General features: G+C 45.7%; 1 protein-coding gene across 4 annotated transcripts in view; it reads left to right on the plus strand.

Annotated features, from left to right (window-relative positions):
• LOC132571165 (zinc finger protein ZFP2-like) overlaps positions 1-22792 on the plus strand; it is a 475317-nt gene that overhangs the window by 106856 nt on the left and 345669 nt on the right. For 2 of the 4 annotated variants that reach the window (XM_060237848.1, XM_060237846.1), the window contains exon 1: positions 19725-20549. The exons of the other annotated variants lie outside the window; for them this stretch is intronic. In XM_060237848.1, the coding sequence (XP_060093831.1) occupies positions 19827-20549 (723 nt within the window). In that variant the 5' untranslated portion in view covers positions 19725-19826. Of the gene's footprint in view, positions 1-19724; positions 20550-22792 lie in introns of those variants that run through there. 4 annotated transcript variants of the gene reach the window in all.

Consider the following 22792-nt stretch of genomic DNA (forward strand, 5'->3'; position numbering starts at 1 on the left):
AAACCAATAAAGTTTTATTCAGAATTCACGAAAGCTTTAAAAAAAAAAAAAAAAAGGTAAAGGTAAGTCCCCTGTGCAAGCACCAGTCGTTTCCGACTCTGGGGTGACGCTGCTTTCATTCTGAATAAAACTTTGTTCGTCTTAAAGGCGATGCTTGACTACTGCTTTGTTCTCTTGCTAGAAAAAAAAGCTTCCTTTGAGCCCTATCTCTTGTCCGGATTGGCTGCTCTCTAATCCCGGAGCTTTAGTGTGTCAGGCGATGGTCTGAACGTCTGTGGCCCTGAGAACCCCTACGGGGCCGACGACACACAGAGAGAGACGCACCGACACAGTTACTTGGTGGGGCTCGCTAGGAAAGCACTCTGTTCATGCTCAGCCAGTGTCAAAGTAGACTGGAAACGGAATGAAGTTTTAAAAAACCCCAAAAACTAGCCCTGAAAAGTCAGGGAGTCACAGTCAACCAATGTTTAGGAAAGCCCTCAAGGGAGACGTACTAAAACTAAGGTCAGCAATTGCCCATACGCTATGATTGTCAATGGAGAATGTATGATTGCCCATAGGGAATAATGGAGACCATGTTTGCCCATAAGGAATAATGGAGAGCAGGCTTGTCCTAAGGACAGCGATTGCCCACAGACAGTACATGATTGCCAATACAGAATGCATGATTGCCCTTAGGGAATAATAGAGGCTAGGCTTGCCCATAATTTAATTTAATTTGTTCGATTTATGCCCCGCCATATCCTGCAAGCAAGCTCTGGGTGGCTTAAACAAATCACATCCAGATTAGATAATATAATAATTTCAAAATCTGCAAAATTACAGAATCAGAGCATTAGCAAGATAGTATCCAACATAACTTAAGTATCTAGATGCTGATGAGGTGCTGGGGGAAGCAATGACTTCAGGGGACACCTGCTGGATCAATTAAAAGCGGGAGCTCATTCCACCAGGAGGGGGCCTGGACTGAAAAGACCCTGGACCTTGTTGAAGCCAGCTGGGCATCCTTAGGACCAGGGATCACAAGAAGATGTTGTGCTGCTGACCTCAGGGCCCAATCAAAAAGAGTTTCCAGCTCAACGTTAGGAAGAATTTCCTGACCATTACAGCGATCCCTCGGTAGAACAGGCTTCCTCAGGAGGTGGGTGGTTCTCCTTCCTTGCAGGTTTTTAAACAGAGGCTAGATGGCCATCTGACAATGGGGATCCTGTGAATATAGGGGGAGCTATTTGTGAGTTTCCTGCATTGTGCAAGGGGTTGAACTAGATGACCCTGAAGGTCCCTTCCAATTCTATGAAGAGTTTTGGATTAGGATTTGTGGTAGCAATTAATAGAAGTATGGTCACAGAAGTGTTAAACCTTGAAGGCAGAAAATCAAGTCTGGCTCCTAAATGTGGGGAATGGCTCCTAAAGCAGAAGAAAACTTTTTTGAGGTCTGCTCTCCACCCCTCCCCCTTTCTCAGAGCAGGTCTTCCCTCACAGATGCCATAATAGTTGCAGTTCCCAAAACTGCCCTGAAATGTGGGTTGAGAAGGAACCCACATTTGGCCTTATTTTTTGTTGACGCAGAGAAAGCCTTTGACAACTTAAATTGGGACTTTATGTTTGCGGTAATGGAAAAAATTAATTTAGGGGATCAATTTATAAAAATGACAAGAGCAATATATACAGATCAGCATGCAAAATTGTGTATAAATGCAGACCTTACTAAAGAATTGAAAGTGAGTAAAGGAACAAGGCAAGGATGCCCGCTATCACCATTGTTGTTTATAATGACTCTTGAAATTCTGTTACAACAAATTCAAAAAGATGAAAAAATAGAAGGTCTAAAAATTAGAAGATTCTCTTATAAATATAAAGCTTTTGCAGATGATATAGTGTTCATAATGGAGAATCCGGTTCAAGTGTCACCACTGCTGCTAGCTAAGATAAAAGAGTACGGAGAACTAGCAGGACTATACATAAATAAGGAGAAATCGAAATTCCTCTGTAAAAACATGCAACCAAATAAAACAAAAGAACTACAAAAGGTGACAGGTTGTGAAGTCACAACCAAAGTTAGGTACCTTGGAATAGAGATAACAATGAAGAACATTGATTTATTCAAAAACAATTATGAAAAACTGTGGTGTAAGATGGACAAAGATTTGATGAAATGGAATAAACTCAACTTGTCCTTACTGGGCAGGATAGCTGCAATCAAAATGAATATTTTGCCAAGGATAATGTATTTGTTTCAAACCATCCCGATCGTAAAAGAAGCAAAACAATTCAACAAATGGCAAAGGAAAATTTCTGATTTCATTTGGGCCGGAAAGAAACCAAGGATAAAGATGAAGATCTTAACGGATGCCAAAGAGAGAGGAGGTTTTCAACTTCCCGATCTAAGACTATATCACGATGTAGTTTGCTTGACATGGATAAAAGATTGGATAATGCTGTTAGACAAAAAACCCTTGTGGTTAGAAGCTCACGGAAATAGATTCGGCTGGCATGCATACATGTACTATGGGAAGAATAAAATGGATGGTTTTTTCTCTCACCACTATGTCAGAAATACATTACTAAATACTTGGATAAAATACAAGAAATATGGGGACGAGAGAAAACCACTATGGATAGTGCCAGCAGAAGTAATAAAAATAACAGCTGATTCTGAAGAAAAAAGAGAAATGTCATATAACCAACTGCTTAAGATTCAAGGAGACAAAATTGAATTAAAAACCTCAGAAGAGCTAAATAACAATTATGACTGGTTTCAAATGCAACAAATTAAAAGTTTGATGGAAAATGACATAAAATCAGAGGGAATTAGACGAGAACAAACAGAACTGGAAAGAGTCCTGTTAGGTGACAATGAAAAATTGATATCAAAAGTATATAAGTTATTACTGAAATGGTCTACAGAAGAAGAAGTAGTAAAGTCTCAAATGGTCAAATGGGCAATTAATGTGAATAGAGAAATACAAATGGAAACATGGGAGCACCTCTGGAAGAACTCAATGAAGATATCAACTTGTCAAAGCATTAAGGAGAACTGTTTTAAAATGATGTATAGGTGGTATATGACTCCGAAAAAATTGGCTAAGATAAGTAAGAAAATGTCGGATAGATGTTGGAAATGTAAAAAACATGAAGGTTCTTTCTTCCATATGTGGTGGACATGTGAAAGAGCGAAAGAATTCTGGAAGATGATACAACAAGAAATCACCAAAATTTTGGGCTATGATTTTAAGAAAATTGCAGAGACGTTTTTACTTGGATTACAATTAGAAAAATACCCAAAAGAAGATAGGACTTTAATTTGGTACCTGTTATCAGCTGCTAGGACTTTGTACGCGCAGCTTTGGAAGAAAGAAAAAATGCCAGAGAAATGGGAATGGACCATGAAAGTTTTATCGTGGTGTGAAATGGACAAATTAACCAGAACACTAAGAGACTATGATTTAGAGATATTCAAAAGGGAGTGGAGAAAATTTAAAGGATATATGGAGAAAACTTGGAAAGTAAAGAAATATTGGACAATTTTTTAGTTGTAAGAATATATATATGGAACTTTGAGCAGTCAGAAGTGCCTTTAGTATGGATTTGAACTTATAACCTCGGGGAAGTCAACATTGGAGGGAGGGGGGATGGAAATGTCATATGGGTTAATGTGAAAAAAGAGAAAAAAATTAAGAAATAGATAAGCTTTGCAACCATATGCTACCAATAAATTGGTTAAAGACGAGAAGGAACCCACATTCAAATTTTAAAGCTATGGGTTACCACCAATTGTCTATGTTTGGGGTATTTTTTACGTGGGGACTCAGGAACATGGAAAGAAACATCATCCATTCTGCTACTGTTAAGACAGAGGCCGTCCTAAAGGAATTTTCCAGCCTGTTCCAGGTAATGTGACTGTTTTATGATCTACTGCACGTGCTAGTCACCAAAACCACTAGGAGACCAGGGGGGGGGGGCTTAGCAGGAACACACACGTATGCTGTTCTGGCTGGCTTGGCATCAAGGGGTGTGGCCTAATATGCAAATGAGTTCCTGCTGGGCATTTTCCTACAAAAAAGTCATGTGTGGAACAATGGTGGTATCAGGGGGTGTGGCCTAATATTCAAATGAGTCTATGCTAGCAGATATTCCACAAGTTCATCCATCCAGGCCTGTGAATAAGAATCACACAGTTCAACTGTGAATCTGATAGGGGAGGGGGAACTAGAGTTGCTAATCTCTGGTTAGGGACAGGGGACCCACTAGTTTGGAGGCCCTGTCCCTACTTCAAGGTTATCAGAAAGCAGAAGGGAGTGTCCATTAGGCACTCCATTATATCCTATGGAGACAGGTTCCAATAGGATATAATGGCGAATGAATCCATGGGTATCTGGAGCTTGGGGGGCACTATTTTTGGGGGGGTAGAGACACCACTTTTTTAGCATAGCATCTGCTGCCTCTCCTCAAAAAGCCCTCCAAGTTTAAAAAAAGGTTGGAACAGGGCTCCAATTCTATGAGCCCCAAAAGGAGGTTCCCCCATCCTCCTTTATTTCCAATGAAGGGAAGGTGCAGTCCCTTTAAATGTGATGGCCCAAACTCCCTTTGGAGTTCAATCGTGCTTGTCACAACCTTGCTCCTGGCTCCACCCCCAAAGTCCCCAGAAGATATATCCTGAGTCAAACCTGGTAATCCTAGGGGGAAATTCACTCTTGCCCTGGAAGTGCCCAGGGATACTGGCAGTGACTGGTTGAAGATGAGGTTATGGCCTGCAGTTTTCTATAGATAGTTAGTGAGACCCTTACTTAGGGTTCATTCTGTAGAAAAAAGGTGGCAGAGATCATTAGCATAACTCATTAGCATATGCTGCTGTCCCCCAGTCAAAAGCAACCCAATGTAAGGAGAACCGCGGGCAAGCGAAGCCTGCTTGGGCTGACTAGAGGTCCAACCAGCCCAAGCAGGCTTCACTTGCCTGGGGCTTTCCTGGGCCACCACCCCCCCACTCAGTCCAAAGGTAGGCAAGCCACCTGCTGCTCAAAATCACATAATTGGAGAAAGGGTTGTGTGGGTTTCTCCAAGGGTTAATGAGGGCTGCTGGGGGTATGGCAAAGCCCCTGGTGGCTGGCTGGCTGCCCGCTCTCCTAATCCAAGGAATGTTATGCAGTTGCACCTACTATTTAATGGACAAGGTAGGTGGGGAGGAAGAAAGGTTCAGGAGCTGTGCTCCTGCGAGCTCCTGCTGAATCTGAGGCCTGCCCTTACTCATACCTACATGCAGCCAGGGAGATGTTTATATTATGCTCTAGATTAGAACTCTGCTTCAAGAAGCAACTGTGTGGTGTAGAACTCAAGTAAGAGACAGCTAGTTAGCTTATTTTTTGTGTGCATTTTTACTTCCGCTGAACTGTATGCCTTGTTTTTGTATCTTTCCTTGAATTCCTCAGTAAAGGCTTCATTTGCTATAGTGTGTGTATGTGTCTGTGTTATTCCTTGAGTTACTGAGACCAAACTCAGGTACAGCTTGGTTATGTTACCACACCAAGGCAGGGTCAGCCTTGACACCTACTACTGAGGACACTTTTATTCTCTCTTCTACAGTTCTGCTTGACAGCTCTGAGCTGTGGAGGCTTCAGGGCCCTTGGTGCTGACCCACTCAGGACACAGGAAGATGGTAACTGTCAGGTCATCTCGCTCACAGGGCTTCCCTCTTCTTCATTCCTGCCGCAGCCTCTTTTTCCCCTCTTCACCTCACTTTGCCTGCCTGTTTCTACTTCCAGGTGAGCTGAATGAAGCTGAAGGCTTCTAGACCAGTGTTTCCCATTTGCAGGGTTGCAACCTGGCTCCAGGTCATGAACCTCTCAATACCAGGTTGTGGGGAGATGGCAAAGGCAGCTCCTGGGCTCCCCTCCCCATTTAAACACCCCAGTGGGGCTGGGGGAGGCAGATTGCCTGCCTTTGCAGTATCCCCGCCAGGTGGGGAGACATCATTTCCTGTCTCCCAGCTCCACCCCCAAAGTCTCATGGCTCCACCCCCGAATTTCAGTGTGCCAGGAAGGAGCAGTGAAAAAAATAACCAGGCCAGAGGGGGAAAAGTTTGGGAAACCCTGTTCTAGACACTAAGGGGATGCTGGCTCTGCCTCACATTATCCTTGAAATGTGAGATTTGTACGCTTTCTCCTCAAAGAAACCAAAACCATACAGATACAAATACAAAGGAAAATCATAGTAATGAAGGTACAAAGCAAAACTGAAACCCCTGAGAATATAAAGCACGAACAACTCATGACTACATACTGTGGAATAAAATATATGCTCTGCAAATGATATAGAATGTATTTCATAAAGCTCTGCTCAACTTTAAGTCATAGTAAAGTAATACACAGATCTCAGAATGTTAACAAAAGTCTCAGTAGAATATAAAAAGCCAACACAAATCCAATGTAATCCCAGTAAATATTACATCTTCCAGTTCGGAATCCAGTCTTCTCACATGACTTCTAGATTTAAACCTCACGTTTTGCTATTTTTCTTCAGAGGTTTCCCAAAAAATCACATTTGTAAGGGATATATATAAATCCTCAGAAATACCATGTTGATCTAGCAAGGTTTCAGTTTTCAAACATTCTAAGACGGCCGCTGGTATGTCAGACAGGATTGAATAAAACCTCTTTTTTGTATTCTACTGAGACTTTTGTTAGCATTCTGAGAGCAGAGCTTTGTGAAATACTGTACATTCTGTATCATTTATAGAGCATGTATTTTATTACGCAATATTACAACTATGACTCATGTGTAGTCATGAGTTGTTAGTGCTTTATAATCACAGGTGTTTCAGTTTTGCTTTGGTATTCCTACACCAGCCTGCAGGCTATATGTTGGACACCCATGCTATAGTGTGTTTGTGACTGGCTAAGTATGGGATTGGAAATCAGAATGACCCAGCTGTAGCCCAACACTGCGGCTCTTGAATACAAAGGAATCAAACAAGGTAGAAGATACTTGGTTTCTTTCTAAAGAGGATTACTTTCTAAAATTTTACAGAGACTTTTAAGAAACAAATAATATCCCTGCAATGGACTATCATATGAACATATGAAGCTGCCTTATACTGAATCAGACCCTTGGTCCATCAAAGTCAGTATTGTCTTCTCAGACTGGCAGCGGCTCTCCAGGGTCTCAGGCTGAGGTTTTTCACACCTATTTGCCTGGACCCTTTTTTGGAGATGCCAGGGATTGAACCTGGGACCTTCTGCTTACCAAGCAGATGCTCTACCACTGAGCCACCGTCCCTCCCTCCTATCATTTTAAATATTTCCCAGTCACCCGTATATAATAAAAAACAAACCCCGCCACACAGAAAAATTTATTTCTCCCTCCTGACACTGCAAGTATCAAAGAAGATCCATATTTCAAAACATCCATTTCCAAACTCCAAGGATACCCACTGAGTTCTAGGATACTGGATATTGTTCAGGGATCCTCTGAATATATTGAGTTTTCCTTTGAATCTGAATTAATCCCACTGGTGAAACCCTGAAAAGCTCACAGCAGCCTAAACTCTCGACACCTAGGCAATCTCAGAACAGCCTCCTAAGAATAAATCATAGGAAAGTTTCCCCCTCGTCTGAGGAACATGAAGGTCTGATCTCTGCTTTGTGTCACTGCCACACATTCAGCCTTTCTGAGGTTTCTTCCCATGTGGATTCCCCAGGGTTTACAGAGGACAGAAATTGTCTTGAATCTCCTTCCACCCTCAGAGCACAATTTTGCTTTCTTCCCATTGAGATCTGTTTGAGGCTTTAAAAATGGATAAATCTCTTTCCACTCTCCAAGTGTTTATACCGCTTCTTCTCCCGTTGAATTTTGTTTATTCGTTTTTACGGCTATGGTAAGATTTCTGTGCTGATGCAAGCTCTTTCGAAGAGTTTTTATGGTTTTTGTGCGGACTGTGCCGTTGCAATTAATGTATGAAATATGAAAGGAGCTCTTGTCATAGGCCCAGCAGCGATGCTGTTTCTCCCCATATGGGTTCTTGATGCCGTTGATGGTCACTGCTCCACTTGAAGCTCTTTCCATACTCTGAGCACTCAAAAGGCTTCTCACCTGTGTGGGTTCTTTGATGCTGTTTAAGAGTGTGACTTTCACTGAATCTCTTCCCACACTCCGAGCATTCAAAAGGTTTTTCACCTGTGTGATGTTGTAGAATATAGCAACTCTGACTGAATCTCTTTCCACACTCTGAGCATTCAAAAGGTTTCTCCCCTGTGTGGGTTCTTTGATGCCGCTGAAGGCAACTGCTCCACTTGAAGCTCTTTCTACACCCTGAGCATTCAAAAAGTTTCTCTCCTGAGCGAATTTGTTCCTGGAAAACAATGCTCCTTTTCTGAATAAAAGACAGTCTTTCATTTTCTTTTTCACTACAACGGATTTTCTGGTTAGAACCAGGGTCTTCAGTTGGACTTTCTTCTGGGATTGGGATTTCATGGAGACCTCCTCCACTTCTTATCTGTGTCAGCTCCCTCCTTCCTCTTGATTTCGTCTGGATCCTTATCATTTCCTTCAGCATCTTCCTCCTTAGCATTTTCCGATGATGACCCCTGGAATTCCACAGCCATTTCGTCTGTACTTCCAGCTAGAATGAAGAGAGAATCCAATCAACAGTCATGCAAGAAACGCAAATCTCAAATCAGACACTCCCGCCTCTGGGTATGTATTCTTAATCCTACATTGAAGCCTCCTTCAGCTCCAAAGGAACTGGCCACACCTTCTCCTTGGCCCTTCAACGGAGCCAGTTTTATTTTCTGTCTCCCTCCCTAAAAAAAAACAACCATGAGTTCCCTTAAGTGGAAGAGGGGCTAAAGACTTGTTACCCATCACTTCACATTTGGCTTAATGTGTACATGAACACAGATAAATCTGCCTTATACCAAACCATGCCTTTGGTCCATCAAAATCAGTATTCTGTACTCAGACTGATAGCAGTTCTCCAGAGTAACAGTCATATTAACGCTGACCTCATTCTTTTAACTGGCGATGTCATTAATGCCAGAGAGTTTTGTGTGACATGAGGCATGTGTTAGTTTTGAGCCTCTGGTTTCTTGAGAGGGAGAGGGGCAAAAAGCCAGGAAGGTCCAAGGACTTCTACATGACCCTTGTAGGAAAATGTTGATGGGACTTGGGCTTCACACTGTAGGACTCTTCTTAATCCTCTAGCCTCTCCCCAAAGAAGATCAAATCCTCTGGAGAATCTAAGGATAGGAATCAACAGCTCTTGAAAAGAAAGAAGGAACCATTGTTGAGCTAAGCCCCAGAAGAAGAAGAATTGCAGATTTATACCCTGCCCTTCTCTCTGAATCAGAGACTCAGAGCGACTTACAATCTCCTTTATCTCCTTTCCCCACAACAGTCACCCTGTGAGGTGGGTGGGGCTGAGAGGGCTCTCACAGCAGCTATCCTTTCAAGGACAACCTCTGCCAGAGCTATGGCTAACCCAAGGCCATTCCAGCAGCTGCAAGTGGAGGAGTGGAGAATCAAACTTGGTTCTCCCAGATAAGAGTCCACACACTTAACCACTACACAAACTGGCTCAGAAGGAGATTCTGAGACCCAATCGCAGGCCCCAGAAGGCCTCCTTCCCGCCTTACCCAGGGGGCTGGCCTCTTCACCCTCCTTTTCTTTGAGATGCATCCACTCCCCCTGAGATGGATCCTGGCTTGCCTCAGAGATGCTCTCAGATGCCTCCTCCAAAGGCACCAGCAACTACAGAGAGACACTCTTTCAGAGCAAAGTGACAAACATGTCTGTGTGAAGGAACAGATGGCGTAGGGTTCTTTTCTCCACTCTGAGCATAGATTTATACCCTGCCCTTCTCTCTGAGTCAGAGACTCAGAGCAGCATACAATCTCCTTTAACTTCTTCCCCCACAACAGACACCCTGTGAGGTGGGTGGAGCTGAAAGAGCTCTCCCAAAAGCTGCCCTTTCAAGGACAGCTCTGCGAGAGTTATGGCTGACCCAAGGCCATTCCAGCAGGAGCAAGTGGAGGAGTGGGGAATCAAACCCGGCTCTCCCAGAAAAGAGTCTGTACACTTAGCCACTACACCAAACATTATTGGTATGTAATATGGAGAAAGCAGAACAGGGGTTCTTTAACGAATTCTGAAATTTCTGAGCACAAAATTATAAAACAATCCTAGGATAGTGAATTCCACAAAGAAGGCACCACCACCACCAAGAAGGCCCAAGACATAATGGCAGCCACTGAACCAGGAGATCTTCAGGACCCTCCAGGCCACACCTTCACTCACAAAGATGACAAGGGGGGACAGGAATCTCAAGCACCCAGAACCCAAAGACCCACTCTATCAGGAGGAGAGAGCTCTCATTAAAACTGCCCCATCTACTGGTTCCAAGGTTGAGAGAGAATAACTCCACATCCCAAAAACTCTGGATTCAGCTTCCAAGGGAATGAAGCAACAGGCCTTTCCATCACACCCTGGCATTCTTCTGCTCCCCCCAGTATGGAGAGATCTCAGCCTTTGCTCCATCCCAGACCCTCCTGCACTCAGGAACCACACAGCAGAAGGGCCTCACCTGCATTTCCTGCAATAAGAGGAACTCCTCAGCCAGGGCCACTGCCTGGGAGCAGTTCTCAGGGCCGCTCTCCCTCACGCAGCTCTGGATCTCTGGAAGCAGGACGTTCAGCAGCTGCTCCAGGATCAAGAGCTCCAGGATCTGCTCCTTGCTTTTACTCTCCACTCTCAGCCACCCATGGCACATTTTCCACAGTTGGCTGTAAGCCCCTCATGGCCCCTCAGCCTTCTGATAGCAGAAACCCCAGAACTGCTGACGCTGTTTCTCCCGGCTCAGGGTATCTTCTTGTAAGATGGCTGCCTTCACTTTCCCATAATCCTCTCTATCTGGGACATCCAGACTGTAAAAGGTCCACTTCGCTTCTCCACTGAGGGCTGGCAAGAGTTGAGTCACCCAGTCTTCCTTTGGCCACTGACAGGCTTCGGCCACTTGCTCAAAGGAGGCCAGAAAGGCCTTGGCATCCTCCCAGGGGGAAGGTTTCTCTGGCAAGGGAGGGATTCCCCACCCAGACGGAGGGTTCTCCAGTGTCCTGAGGTACTGCTGCCACTGGGTTTCCCACTGTTCCAGGGATAGGGAACCCTCCACAACTTGCTGATTCTTGGGTCCTCCAAGTCCTTTGCAGCAATTCTCCAATACTCCCAGCCTGGAGGACGTGAGGGGCTATTTTTCTCGCCTTTGACACTTCCCCAAATTTGATGCCGACAGGAGTCTTTCTCCATCTCTGGCTTTGAATAATCACTCAGAGTTGGTTCTGGGTGACTGAATACTCTCGAATACATTATCCTCTTCGGCACTGAGCTTCTCCCTGCAGATCAGACAGATACAGGAAAGACAGAGAAGACACACGCCTGATTACTCAACCTTTGGTTTTATGGCCTCCATGTAATTTTTCTTCCCATATACAGAATATATATATGTAAAAAGGTATCAATATGATTTTATATTAGTTATTAAATGCATGCATTAAGATTCTAATTACGAGTGTTCCAGTTTCTCCCTTGTCATAGAAACATCTAAAAAATTCCTTCCACAGTGTTGAAATGTCAAGACTGAAAATGTCAGAAACCTTCACTCTGGAAGGATGCAAATGCCTTTCTAGCCTTCAAGTAAATGGATGAAGCTTATCAAGGGCACAATTCACCCATTCAGTCCCCAGCATCTCCAGTTAAAGCAACCAAGTAGGATGTTAAGTGAAGGCCTCTGCTCAAGATAAGTGTAAGGTGATGCACACTAGGACAACACCCCCGCCCGCAACTTCAAGTGTAGGCTAATGGGGTTTGAACTTGCCATATAGAATAAATGTCAGATGTTTGAGAGCTGCAAGAAATGAACGTCAGAGGAGGAAGGAAGGAGATGATGATATTGGATTTATATCCCACCATATACTCTGAATCTGAGTCTCAGAGTGGTCACAATCTCCTTTTCCTTCCCCCCCCCCACCACAACAGACACCCTGTGAGGTAGGTGAGACTGAGAGAGCTCTTGCAGCAGCTTCCCTTTCAAAGACAACTCCTACAAGAGCTATGGCTGACCCAAGGCCATTACAGCAGGTGCAAGTGGAGGAGTGAGGAATCAAACCCGGTTCTCCCAGATAAGAGTCCGCACACTTAACCACTACACCAAACTGGCTTGGAGGGAGGGAAAGAAAGCAACTTTAATTTTAAATGCATTCTCCAAGCCGCCGGCTGGTTTGCTTGGAGAGATTCACAATCTCCTTTATCTTCCTCCCCCACAACAAACACCCTGTGAGGTAGGTGGGGCTGAGAAAGCTCTTGCAGTAGCTGCCCTTTCAAAGACAACTCCTACAAGAGCTACACCTGACCCAAGGCCATTCCAGCAGGTGCAAGTGGAGGGGTGAGGAATCAAACCCGGTTCTCCCAGATAAGAGTCTGCACACTTAACCACTACACCAAACTGGCTCGGAGGGAGGGAGGGAAAGAAAGCAACTTTAATTTTAAATGCATACTCCAAGCCTCCGGCTGGTTTGCAGCTGCCCTTACAAGGACAACTCTTCGAGAGCTATGGCTGAGAGAGCTCTTACAGCAGCTGCCCTTCCAAGGACAACTCTGCGAGAGCTATGGCTGGTCCATGGCCATTCCAGCAGCTGCAAGTGGAGGAGTGCGGAATCAAACCCGGTTCTCCCAAACAAGAGTCCAAACTGGCTCTCAATAAATGATTTAAAGAGACAAATGCCTTCTTCAAGCTGGCCGTCAGGGTGGTGGGGGCTTTGAGAGCCACGCAATACATGTGAAAGTGCCACATGTGGCTCCTGAGCCACAGTTTGGCCACTCCTGGTCTATCCACTATTGAGTGCAGTCAAGGCTGCACCTTCTCTGACATCTATCCAAGCCTTTTGGTTGGTTTGGGAGGAGATGCATCAGGGATCTCCTCCATGCGAAGACTCAGAACTGTCACTGAGCTATGGCTTCTCCCCTGGTAGGGGAGGGATGGTCGCTCAGTGGTAGAGCATCTGCTTGGTAAGCAGAAGGTCCCAGGTTCAATCCCTGACATCTCCAACTAAAAAGGATCCAGGCAAATAGATGTGAAAAACCTCAGCTTGAGACCCTGGAGAGCCGCTGCCAGTCTGGGTAGACAATACTGACTTTGATGGACCAAGGGTCTGATTCAGCATAAGGCAGCTTCATATGTTCATATGTCATAGAAATGCTTCCCTATGTCCAGTGCATCTCATGCCTCTGTAAGATGACACAACGCATTCTGTTCATGCTCAGAGACAGGAGGCAAATAAGGTTATGGGGCAGTGATGCCCTGCATTCTTGGTACTTTGGTGGCGGGGTGACAGTGGGAGGGCTTCTAGTGTCCTGGCCCCACTGATGGACCTCCTCAGTGTTCCCTCTAAGCTGAGTTAGTTTGAGCTAGCTCAGGTTTTTTTAGCCTCCAGCTCACACATTTTTGTCCTAGCTCAGGAAGGATGGTCCCAGAGCAAACTCATTTATGTAGTAGCCAAATTGTTTGCTCACAACTTTAATGCCAGTAGCTCACAAAGTAGAATTTTTACTCACAAGACGCCACAGCTTACAGGGAACATGGCTCCTGATGGCCCCTGGGGTTTTTTGCCATTGTGTGACACAGAGTGTTGGACTGGATGGGCCATTGGCCTGATCCAACATAGCTTCTTTTATGTTTGGGCATGTTTAGCCTGGAGAGGAGGCGGCTGAGAGGTGATATGATTACCATCTTCAAGTACTTGAAGGGCTGCCGTATAGAGGATGGTGCGGAATTGTTTTCTGTGGTCCCCGAAGGTAGGACCAGATCCAATGGGTTGAAATTAAATCAAAAGAGTTTCTGGCTCAACATCCTGAGCGGTTCCTCAGTGAAACAGGCTTCCTGGGGAGGTGGTGGGCTCTCCTTCCTTGGAGGTTTTTAAACAGCGGTTGGATGGCCATCTGATGGCAATGCAGATCCTGTGAATTTGGGGGGGGGGGGGGGGGGGGTTATTTGTGAATTTCCCGCATTTTGCAGGGGGTTGGACTAGATGATCCTGGAGGTCCCTTCCAACTCTATGATTCTATGTTCTGATGTTCCTCAGGAGTCTCCTACAATGTAACTCTCCCAAGCCAAATGAATGATCTCCGCCTCTTCTGCACCCAACCCTTACTTGAACACTTCCTCCTGCTCTAAACCAATCCAGTTTGCCATAATAAGGAAAATATTCTTTTGAGAAGAGCCGGCAAGGCAATCCCACCCACCCCCCTGGCACCCACCCCCCAAGTCCAACTTCTTGGGGAGGAATTCTCATGGAGGCTAATGAAGGAACTCAGCTAAAAGGAGACAGAGGTGAAAAGCTGCCTCCCCCCCCGCCCAGGCTGGGGGTTGGGAGATCTCCATGGGGCCAGCTCTATTCCCCCTTCCCCTTTAGCAGGGATTTCATCTACAGACCACAGGAAGGAAATCTCTTTCCAGACCCTATCCCCTCCTGATCCTTGCTACCAATCCATTCCCCCCCCCTCCCGGTTTAGGGTGCCAGATCCAGAGCGGCAACCTTTCTCTGGAGCGTTAAAGGGTCCCGCCTGATCCCACCCCCTCCCCGTTCGTGAGAGACCCCCCTGCAAGGCTGCCCGGCTTCCGGGGGCTTCTCCCTCCCCATCCACGCCATGCAGATTTGCACCCTTCCAAGCAAGCAGCCTCACTTCCGCAGCTCTTCCGAAAGGAAAACTGGATCCCAGCAGGAGGAGGAGGACTTCAGGGTTTCTCCTCCCCCTTGTGCATCGGGTCTAGGAATCGCAGCAACTCTTCTATCTTAACCCTTTACTCACTTTCTTAACTCTTTACTAGCCACTGGAGGACAAGACAAAGTCCTTTCCCTTTAAGGATCCCCTTTAAAAAAAACCACACACTCACACACAAAGAAGTTAAGATGCCCCTTCTTTTCAGCAGGCCAAGAAAGTCTAACCTGTAACTTCAGGAGTGGAAAGGGGCTCGTGGGGGTTGCTCAGGGCATACAAACTGAACCACTTCACACTTCAAGCTCTTCTGAAGACCGCCCCTTTCTCTCAAGCGAAGCACGTGTTCGGGGTTTCCACCTGCCTCACTTCCAGGGGCGCCTCATTTTACACGTGGGGACCAAAATGCTTGGAGAAATGCAAAGCGCACAAAGGAAAATAACAAGCGTGTGCTGTAAGGTGTGCACAGCAGAAGCGGGGATGCTGGACTACTTGGCACCGGGTGCTGTGCCTTTGGCCAAGAAATGGAACCCATATACTTGCAACCCTAGATTGAAAGAACTAGAGCTTCTTTCAATCTAGGGTTGCCAAGTCCAATTCAAGAAATATCTGGGGACTTGGAGGGGCAGCGCCAGGAGACTTTGGGGTGGAGCCAGGAAGAAGCAAGGTTATGACCAGAGGTCATTTTGTAGGGGGAAAAAAATCTGGAAGCTCAGTAGCATATCTCATTTGCATATGCCGTGGGATCTTCATATGGAATAATAGAGTGCCCAGCGGACATCTCCCTCCTCCCCTGCTTTTTTATGACTCTGAAGCAGGGAGAGAGCCTACAAACCCTGCCCCCACCAGGATCCCCTGCCCCCACCTTCAGTCACAGTGTGGCTCTTTTTTTTTTGTCCAAAAACTTTTTTATTGAATTTAATAAACATACAAATAAAGCAATCAATGACTGTATCTGCAATCATTCTTTGTGTATAAGTATAGCATACCAACAGAAAACAAAATATAAATATATATACAAAATACAAACAAAACAAAACATACATACATTCACACACACATACATAATTGGCAGCTGAATTAAAAAATAAGTACTCTGTCCATATATTAATTACATCAAATTAATAATGTCATAATATCTACCAGGTATACATGTACGCATCTGATCTACAGGACCAAAAGAAAATTTAAGAAATGGAAGCCACTTGTACATCAGAGATTCGTTACTTTCTGAATTGTTTATATTGCATAAACTATCTGCTATCTTGTCCATAGCATAGACCTCCCAGATTTTAGCATACCAGGTTTTAACTGGAGGAATATTGGGAGATTTCCAAAATTGGGCTACAGTGTGGCTCTTAACCATCACCAAAAGATTCACAGAGGGAAGAAACCGTGTCAGTGAAGCTTATCCCGGTTACATCTGGCATTCTGTCTGGCATTCTTACATCAGAACAGCCAAGGACTTTCTGATTGTAAGCAAGCAAGTCTTGTCTCTGATTACAAAGGGAATACTAAAGCGACTGTGGTGAATACCTAAAAAAACAGAGCCAACTGCAGTGTGAGCAGGGAAGTGTTTGGCTGGATTGTCCATTTATGTCAACATAGCTTAATGCTGATGTGTGTTCTATGAGGCTCATTTTGCAAAAGAACTACCAAGGTAATTGAAGATGAACAAAATTCTTTTATCAAAACCCTACAAATGTAAGAACAATATAACAAGATTTATATAGCGTAAACATTAGGGCTGCCAAGCCCCTGGGCCAGGTGGGAGTTCTCAAGCCCTGAAGGTTCCCACATTGGGCCGGTGGGGGGAACCTCTCCCGACGTCACCGGCACAATGACGTCACCCGGAAGTGATGTCATCATGCCACCCCTGCCTGTCGGCCACTCTAGGCATTCTGGGAAAATGCTATGGTTTTCCCAGACGTTCTAGCAATTTGGGAGGGAAAACTCTATGATACGATAGGTACCATAGAGTTTTCCCCTCCCAAATTGCTAGAGCGTCCAAGAAAACTATAGTTTTCTCCCAGAATGGCCTAGAGCAGCTGGCAGGCGGCATCACTGGTGCGATGACATCACTTCCAGATGATGTCATCATGCCAAAGGTCCTCCACAGGAGGCCACAGGGGACTTGGCAACCCTATTAAATATAAAGGAGTAACATAAATTTGAAAGGAAGTCTTTGAATTCTGTTAAGCACATGCTTGCTTGTATCAGTGAGCCAAGGACTTTTCCAGTCCACCAAAAAGGCTCAGTCCTTCCAACATCCTCTTGGAAAATGGAATAAACTGGACATTACAAAAAGAAAGCTACAAGATTCAGGTTGAAAAATGTTGCCCTTATGCAAGGTGACAGCAGGCCTGGAAATCTTAGACAGCTCCCCACTGCAAACTCTCCCATGAGAGCTAACCCCCATTCACAGACCCTACAGGGCTAAACCAGCTTCTAGGCAGTTACAGTCTTTCCTGTTAAAATACTGGAGTCTCAACTGCACTCAGCACAAACTGAAATGTATAGAAAAATGGAAGAACTGTAGTATATGATCTGTGATTTAAGGCTGACACTGCTTGCAATGGCTGAGAATGGATAGTGCTTTTTTTCCCCTGAGGAAATGTGATGGAATGGAGTTCCGGAACCTCATTGTGGAAACAAAATTCTCAAAAAATGTTTAAAAGTTCATAAGGGGCACCTGTGTATTTCACCTGGAGAATTCCGCCACCTTTCCCCCCCAGAAATAAAGCTCTGGATAACATCATAATTTAATGCAGCAGTTTGGTTCTAGCCCTTTTGAGGTTTGGAGGTACTAGCCTGGTTACAGTGAATGCACGTATATTGCCTGCTACAAACAAAGTCAGCACCTATTCAGATTACAATTGAGACCAGGGACCAGTATCTAGATCAAGGTGAGATTTACATGCATTGGATCATGTAACTGGAGAATGGGTAAAGAAAATGGAATTGTAGCCATACATAGATTACAGCTATGTACAATGTTAGTTGTGGTGTGAATAGGGCTATTGTGTTTGATTCCTCTGGGTCTGTTAATAGTATTATAGTGGGGGCTTGGGGGCTCTCTCTGTTGCCTGGTTTTTGTCTTAGCTTCAATCTTTTACATTAGGGTTGGAAAATACCTGCACGTATTCCTTTGTAAGAAGACTAGAGGAGAGAGCTGCTCTGAGACTGATTCAGAGAGAAGGGCGGGATATAAATTCGTCTTCTTCTTCCAGAGGGGTTCAGACCATCGCCCGACAGCGTTAAATCTCCAAGACTAGAGAGTGGACATGCTTGGCTAGGAAATGGTGCTCAAAGGGAGTTCTTCTCTAGCGAGCGTTTGTTTGTTTCTTGGCCTTTCAGGGCTTGAGGGGGTTACAACGATAGAGCGGCGCTTCCTAGAGAGCCGCCGCAAGTCCTCCCACTTCCGTCTTTGGGGAGAGGCTTCGCTGGCTTGCCCGAGAGCTGGAGGACCGAAGCTGGAGCCGGACCGGGAGGAGGAAAGGCTGAAAGGGTAAAGATCCGGGGGGCGGAGGGGATCCCTCAGGCTAGGCCGCCCCACGAGGGGGTCTGGCGAGGGGAGCCGGTCCAGGGGGGAGGAGGAGGTCAGGCGGGCCCCTTTTCTGCTTTCCCCTCCGGGAGGGCTGCCAACTCCGGATCTGGCCCTCTGAACCGGCGCGATTCTGCAGCCAGGAGGGGATCCGGTTTCATTCCAGCCCGGGGACAGATTCCCTCCCAAGTCTCTGCCGAAAGGAAGCCTCCGCTCAAGGCGGAAGAGCCGGGCAGGCGGGAGTTTCTCCCGGGCACTTGGCAACCCCAGTGGGAAGGGCTCCAAAGCAGAGTCTTGTTGGGCTGCAGAGAGCTTTGCGGTTGGGGAGGGGGAATAGAGCTGGCCCCATGGAGAGACGCCCCACCACCCCGGAACTGTATGAGAAAGAGGAGGGTGCTTTGGGCTCTCTGGGTCTCCCATTACTGAGCTTCTTCCTTGGGCTAAAAGCGTATTGAATCCCCTGTGGAGTCTCTGTGGCAAAACGTGGCCCTGGTGGGCAGATTTCAGTTTCTGCCTTCCCAAAATAAGCTTTTCTCTGATATTAGTAAATGGGATTCCTTTGCAGCAGGAAGAGGTGTGCAAATAAAGCGAGGCTCTCCTTTGGCGATGAAGTGGGGATGTTGCATCATATCGAATTCCTGTGGGGCCATCAAGGCATCCCACCTGCCACCTCTAATTTGCTTTTTGTCTCCTGATCTGTATCCTTTTCAGCCTCCCTCCCTTGAGTGGGCAAACCAGGAGAGTCCCAAACAGAGAACTTGGGTGTGGAGAGGGGTCAGAAATCCCTTTTCTTCAAGGCACGTTCCGCAAAGCAAGAGGTCGGATGCCTTAACTGGAGTGGGTGGAGGTTCTTTTGGGGAAGGAGGAAAATTCTCAGATGACTGTAGCCTCTTAGGCAGGATGCACTTTTTCCTGCCAAAGTATCCTATCTGAAGTCTTTTCTCTGACAGCATAAGAAGGAACTTTTCAGAAGGACTTTTCATTAAGAAGGGACCCTAGTGTGATTTCCATGTTAGCTGATAGATGAGTGGTTGCTTTTAAAACTATTATTTTTGATTTGCAATGTGCCTTGAGCATTATTGAGAAAACAGGGCTTGAACTAATTAATCCAAATAGGTTGACAGACCAAAGGTCCTCGAGGCTAAAGGAAGGTGACTTTGGGGGACTCCATCTTGAACAGTGTTTGCTGAGAAGCCAAATTTACAGCTTTTACAATGAATGCTGTAAACATATAGGCAAGGCCAGCTGGTAAAGTTCTGCAGGTAGCCATAAAAATAAACCCCAAACCTTTTAATTAGTTTTTAATTTATACATTTGCTGCGGTCGTAGATGCATGAAAGTGATGCAGTTTTTTTAATATGAATTGTGCATATGGGGTGAAAATTGTGTGGAACCACTCCAACAGCAGTTCAGTTAATCTTTTCTCTGTCTTTCTTATTTCTCCAGAGAGAAGCCCAGTCTGGAAAACTATAATATAAATTTCAGTTCTGCACCGCCATTCCTGAGGGATTGTTCTGAGGTGAAAATGCAGGAGCAAAATCCTACAGGCCCCAACTCAGGGGCGTTATCAGAGTGGGTAAGAAAAACCCCTCAGGTCCTTCAGGTTGGGAGTATGAAGGGAATCCTGGAAAAGAAGCCAAGAGATCTGATGAGACCCCATGGAATGGAGGGCTCTCTCTCCCTTGAGCAGTGGGAAGCCCAGTGGAAGGAGTTCCTCAGGACAGTGGAGGGCCTTCACTCTCCATGGGGAATCCCTTCCTTGCCAGAGAAACCTTCACCTTGGGAGGATGCCAAGGCCTTTCTGGCCTCCTTTGAGCAAGTGGCCGAAGCCTGTCATTGGCCAAAGGAAGACTGGGTGATTCAACTCCTGCCAGCCCTCAGTGGTGATGCCAAGTGGGCCTTTAACAGTCTGGATGTCCCAGATAGAGAGGATTATGGGAAGGTGAAGGCAGCCATCTTGCGAGCAGAAGCCCTGCGCCAGGAGAAGCAGCGTCAGCAGTTCAGGAGTTTTTCCTACCAGGAGTCAGAGGGGCCACGGGGGGCCTACAGCCAACTGCGGGAAATGTGCCGTGGGTGGCTGAGAGTGGAGAATCACAGCAAGGAGCAGATCCTGGAGCTCTTGATCCTGGAGCAATTGTTGAACGTCCTGCCCCTGGAGATCCAGAGTCAGGTGAAGGAAAGCAGCCCCGAGAGCTGCTCCCAGGCGGTGGCCCTGGCCGAGGAGTTCCTCTTGAGGCAGAAGAAGCAGGTGAGGCTCTTTTACTTTGTGGGCTCCGAATGCGGGTGGAGCTGGGGTTGATACCTTTGTTGATATAAAGGAGGAGAAGGGGAAAGTCAGGGTGCAATAGGATTTGGTTGCAACATTTCCCTGGAAGCTGAATCCAGAGATTTTAGCTGGGGAGGAATTCTGGGAACCAATGGATGGACCTGTATTGATGGGCAGGTCTTTGGGTTCTGGGAACTCAAGATTCCCACCCCCTTGTCATCTGCATACAGTCCAGCAACTGCCATTTGTCAGGCTCTGTACTGTTGTCACCGATGAACACTCGTTCTTCATTGAATAAGGATGTTTACTAATCAGCTGCAGCACACATGATACTTTTGCTGAAACTGAGGCAGAAGGCCTCAGTCCCCACAGTGATAAGCTCAGGTTCCATCTGTTATACGTTCAAAGTGCAAAGCGCCAAAAGCAGCCAATCGTTTTCCCCCTCCACCCCTCACCAACATTCCATCTGGCAGAGATCAGGTCCCCTACAGAGAATGGCTGCTTGGAAGGGTGGGTTCAACTCCTGCCAGCCCTCAGTGGAGATGCCAAGTGGAAAAGAAAGAGAGAAATGAAAGTATTCTCCAGAAATAAGATAACAACCATTGGCCTTGGTGCCTCCTATTCCCGGGATGTAAAAAGTTACGTTTAAGGTAAAGATGTAACAGGCAGATAAGAGTGAAGCAGGACTCTGAGAGGGTACATGGAGTCATTTGTAAAACTAGCACTTAAATCATGACAAGAGGCACTCTTGACACCATTATATCGTGGGCCTTCTTGTTGGTGGTGCCTTCTTCATAGAATTTGCTACCCTAGGAGTGTTTGTCGATGTGGTACTCCAACCTTTTAATATTTCTTAGGGAAAGTCTGCCTTGCTTTCTCAGTATTATTGTTGTTGTTCAGTCACACAGTCGAGTCCGACTCTTTGCGACCCCATGGACAAAGTCACGCCTCCTGTCTTTCACCATCCTCCAAAGTCTGCTCAAATTCGTGTTTGTTGCATCAGTAACACTGTCCAGCCATCTCATCTTTTGCCATCCCCTTCTTCTTTTGCCTTCTGTCTTTCCTAGCATAAGGATCTTCTCCAGGGAGTGCTGCCTTCTCATTTGGTGGCCAAAGTATTTGAGCTTCAGCTTCAGCATCTGACCTTCCAGTGAACAGTCTGGGTTGATTTCCCTTAGGACTGACTGATTTGATCTTCTTGCAGTCCAAGGGATTCTTGAGAGTCTTCTTCAGCACCACATCTCAAAAGCATCTATATTCTTCTGCGCTCGGCCTTCCTTATGATCCAGCTCTCACAGCCATACATTACTACTGGGAATACAATCACTTTGACTATACGGACTTTTGTTGGCAGGGTGATGTCTCTACTTTTTATTATACTGCCCAGGTTTGCTATAGCTGTCCTCCCAAGGAGCAAACGTCTTTTAATTTCATGGCTACAGTCACTATCTGCAGTGATCTTGGATCCCAGAAATGTGAAGTCTGTCACTGCTTCCATGTCTTCCCCTTCTATTTGCAAAGATGTGATGGGGCCAGATGCCATGATCTTAGTTTTTTTGATGTTGAGTTTCAAGCCTACTTTTGTGCTCTCCTCTTTCACCCTCAACAAGAGGTTCTTTAGGTTCTCCTCACTTTCTTCCATTAGAGTAGTGTCATCTGCATATCTGAGGTTGTTGATGTTTTTCCTGGCAATCTTAATTCCGGCTTGTGCTTCATCCAGGCCAGCATTCTGCATTATATACTCTGCATATAAATTAAATAAGCAGGGTGACAATATACATCCTTGTCGAACTCCTTTTCCTATTCTAAACCAATCAGTTGTTCCATATCCCGTTCTGACAGTTGCTTCTTAACCCTTATACAGGTTTCTCAGGAGACATGTGAGGTGGTCTGGTACTCCCATCTCTTTAAGGACTTGCCACAGTTTGTTGTGATCCACACAATCAAAAGCTTTAGCATAGTCAATGAAGCAGGAATAGATGTTTTTCTTATACTCCCGTGCTTTCTCCATAATCCATCGAATGTTGGCAATTTGATCTCTAGTTCCTCTACCTCTCTGAAACCCAGCTTGAACTTCTGGTAGTTCCCGATCTACATACTGCTGAAGCCTAGCTTGTAGGATCTTTAACATGACCTTGCTGGCATGTGAAATGAGTGCAATGCTGCGATAGTTTGAACATTCCTTGGCATTACCCTTCTTTGGGATTGGAATATAAACCGATCTT

Source organism: Heteronotia binoei, chromosome 5 (assembly GCF_032191835.1).
Source record: "Heteronotia binoei isolate CCM8104 ecotype False Entrance Well chromosome 5, APGP_CSIRO_Hbin_v1, whole genome shotgun sequence".
Taxonomy (NCBI): Eukaryota; Metazoa; Chordata; class Lepidosauria; order Squamata; family Gekkonidae; genus Heteronotia; species Heteronotia binoei.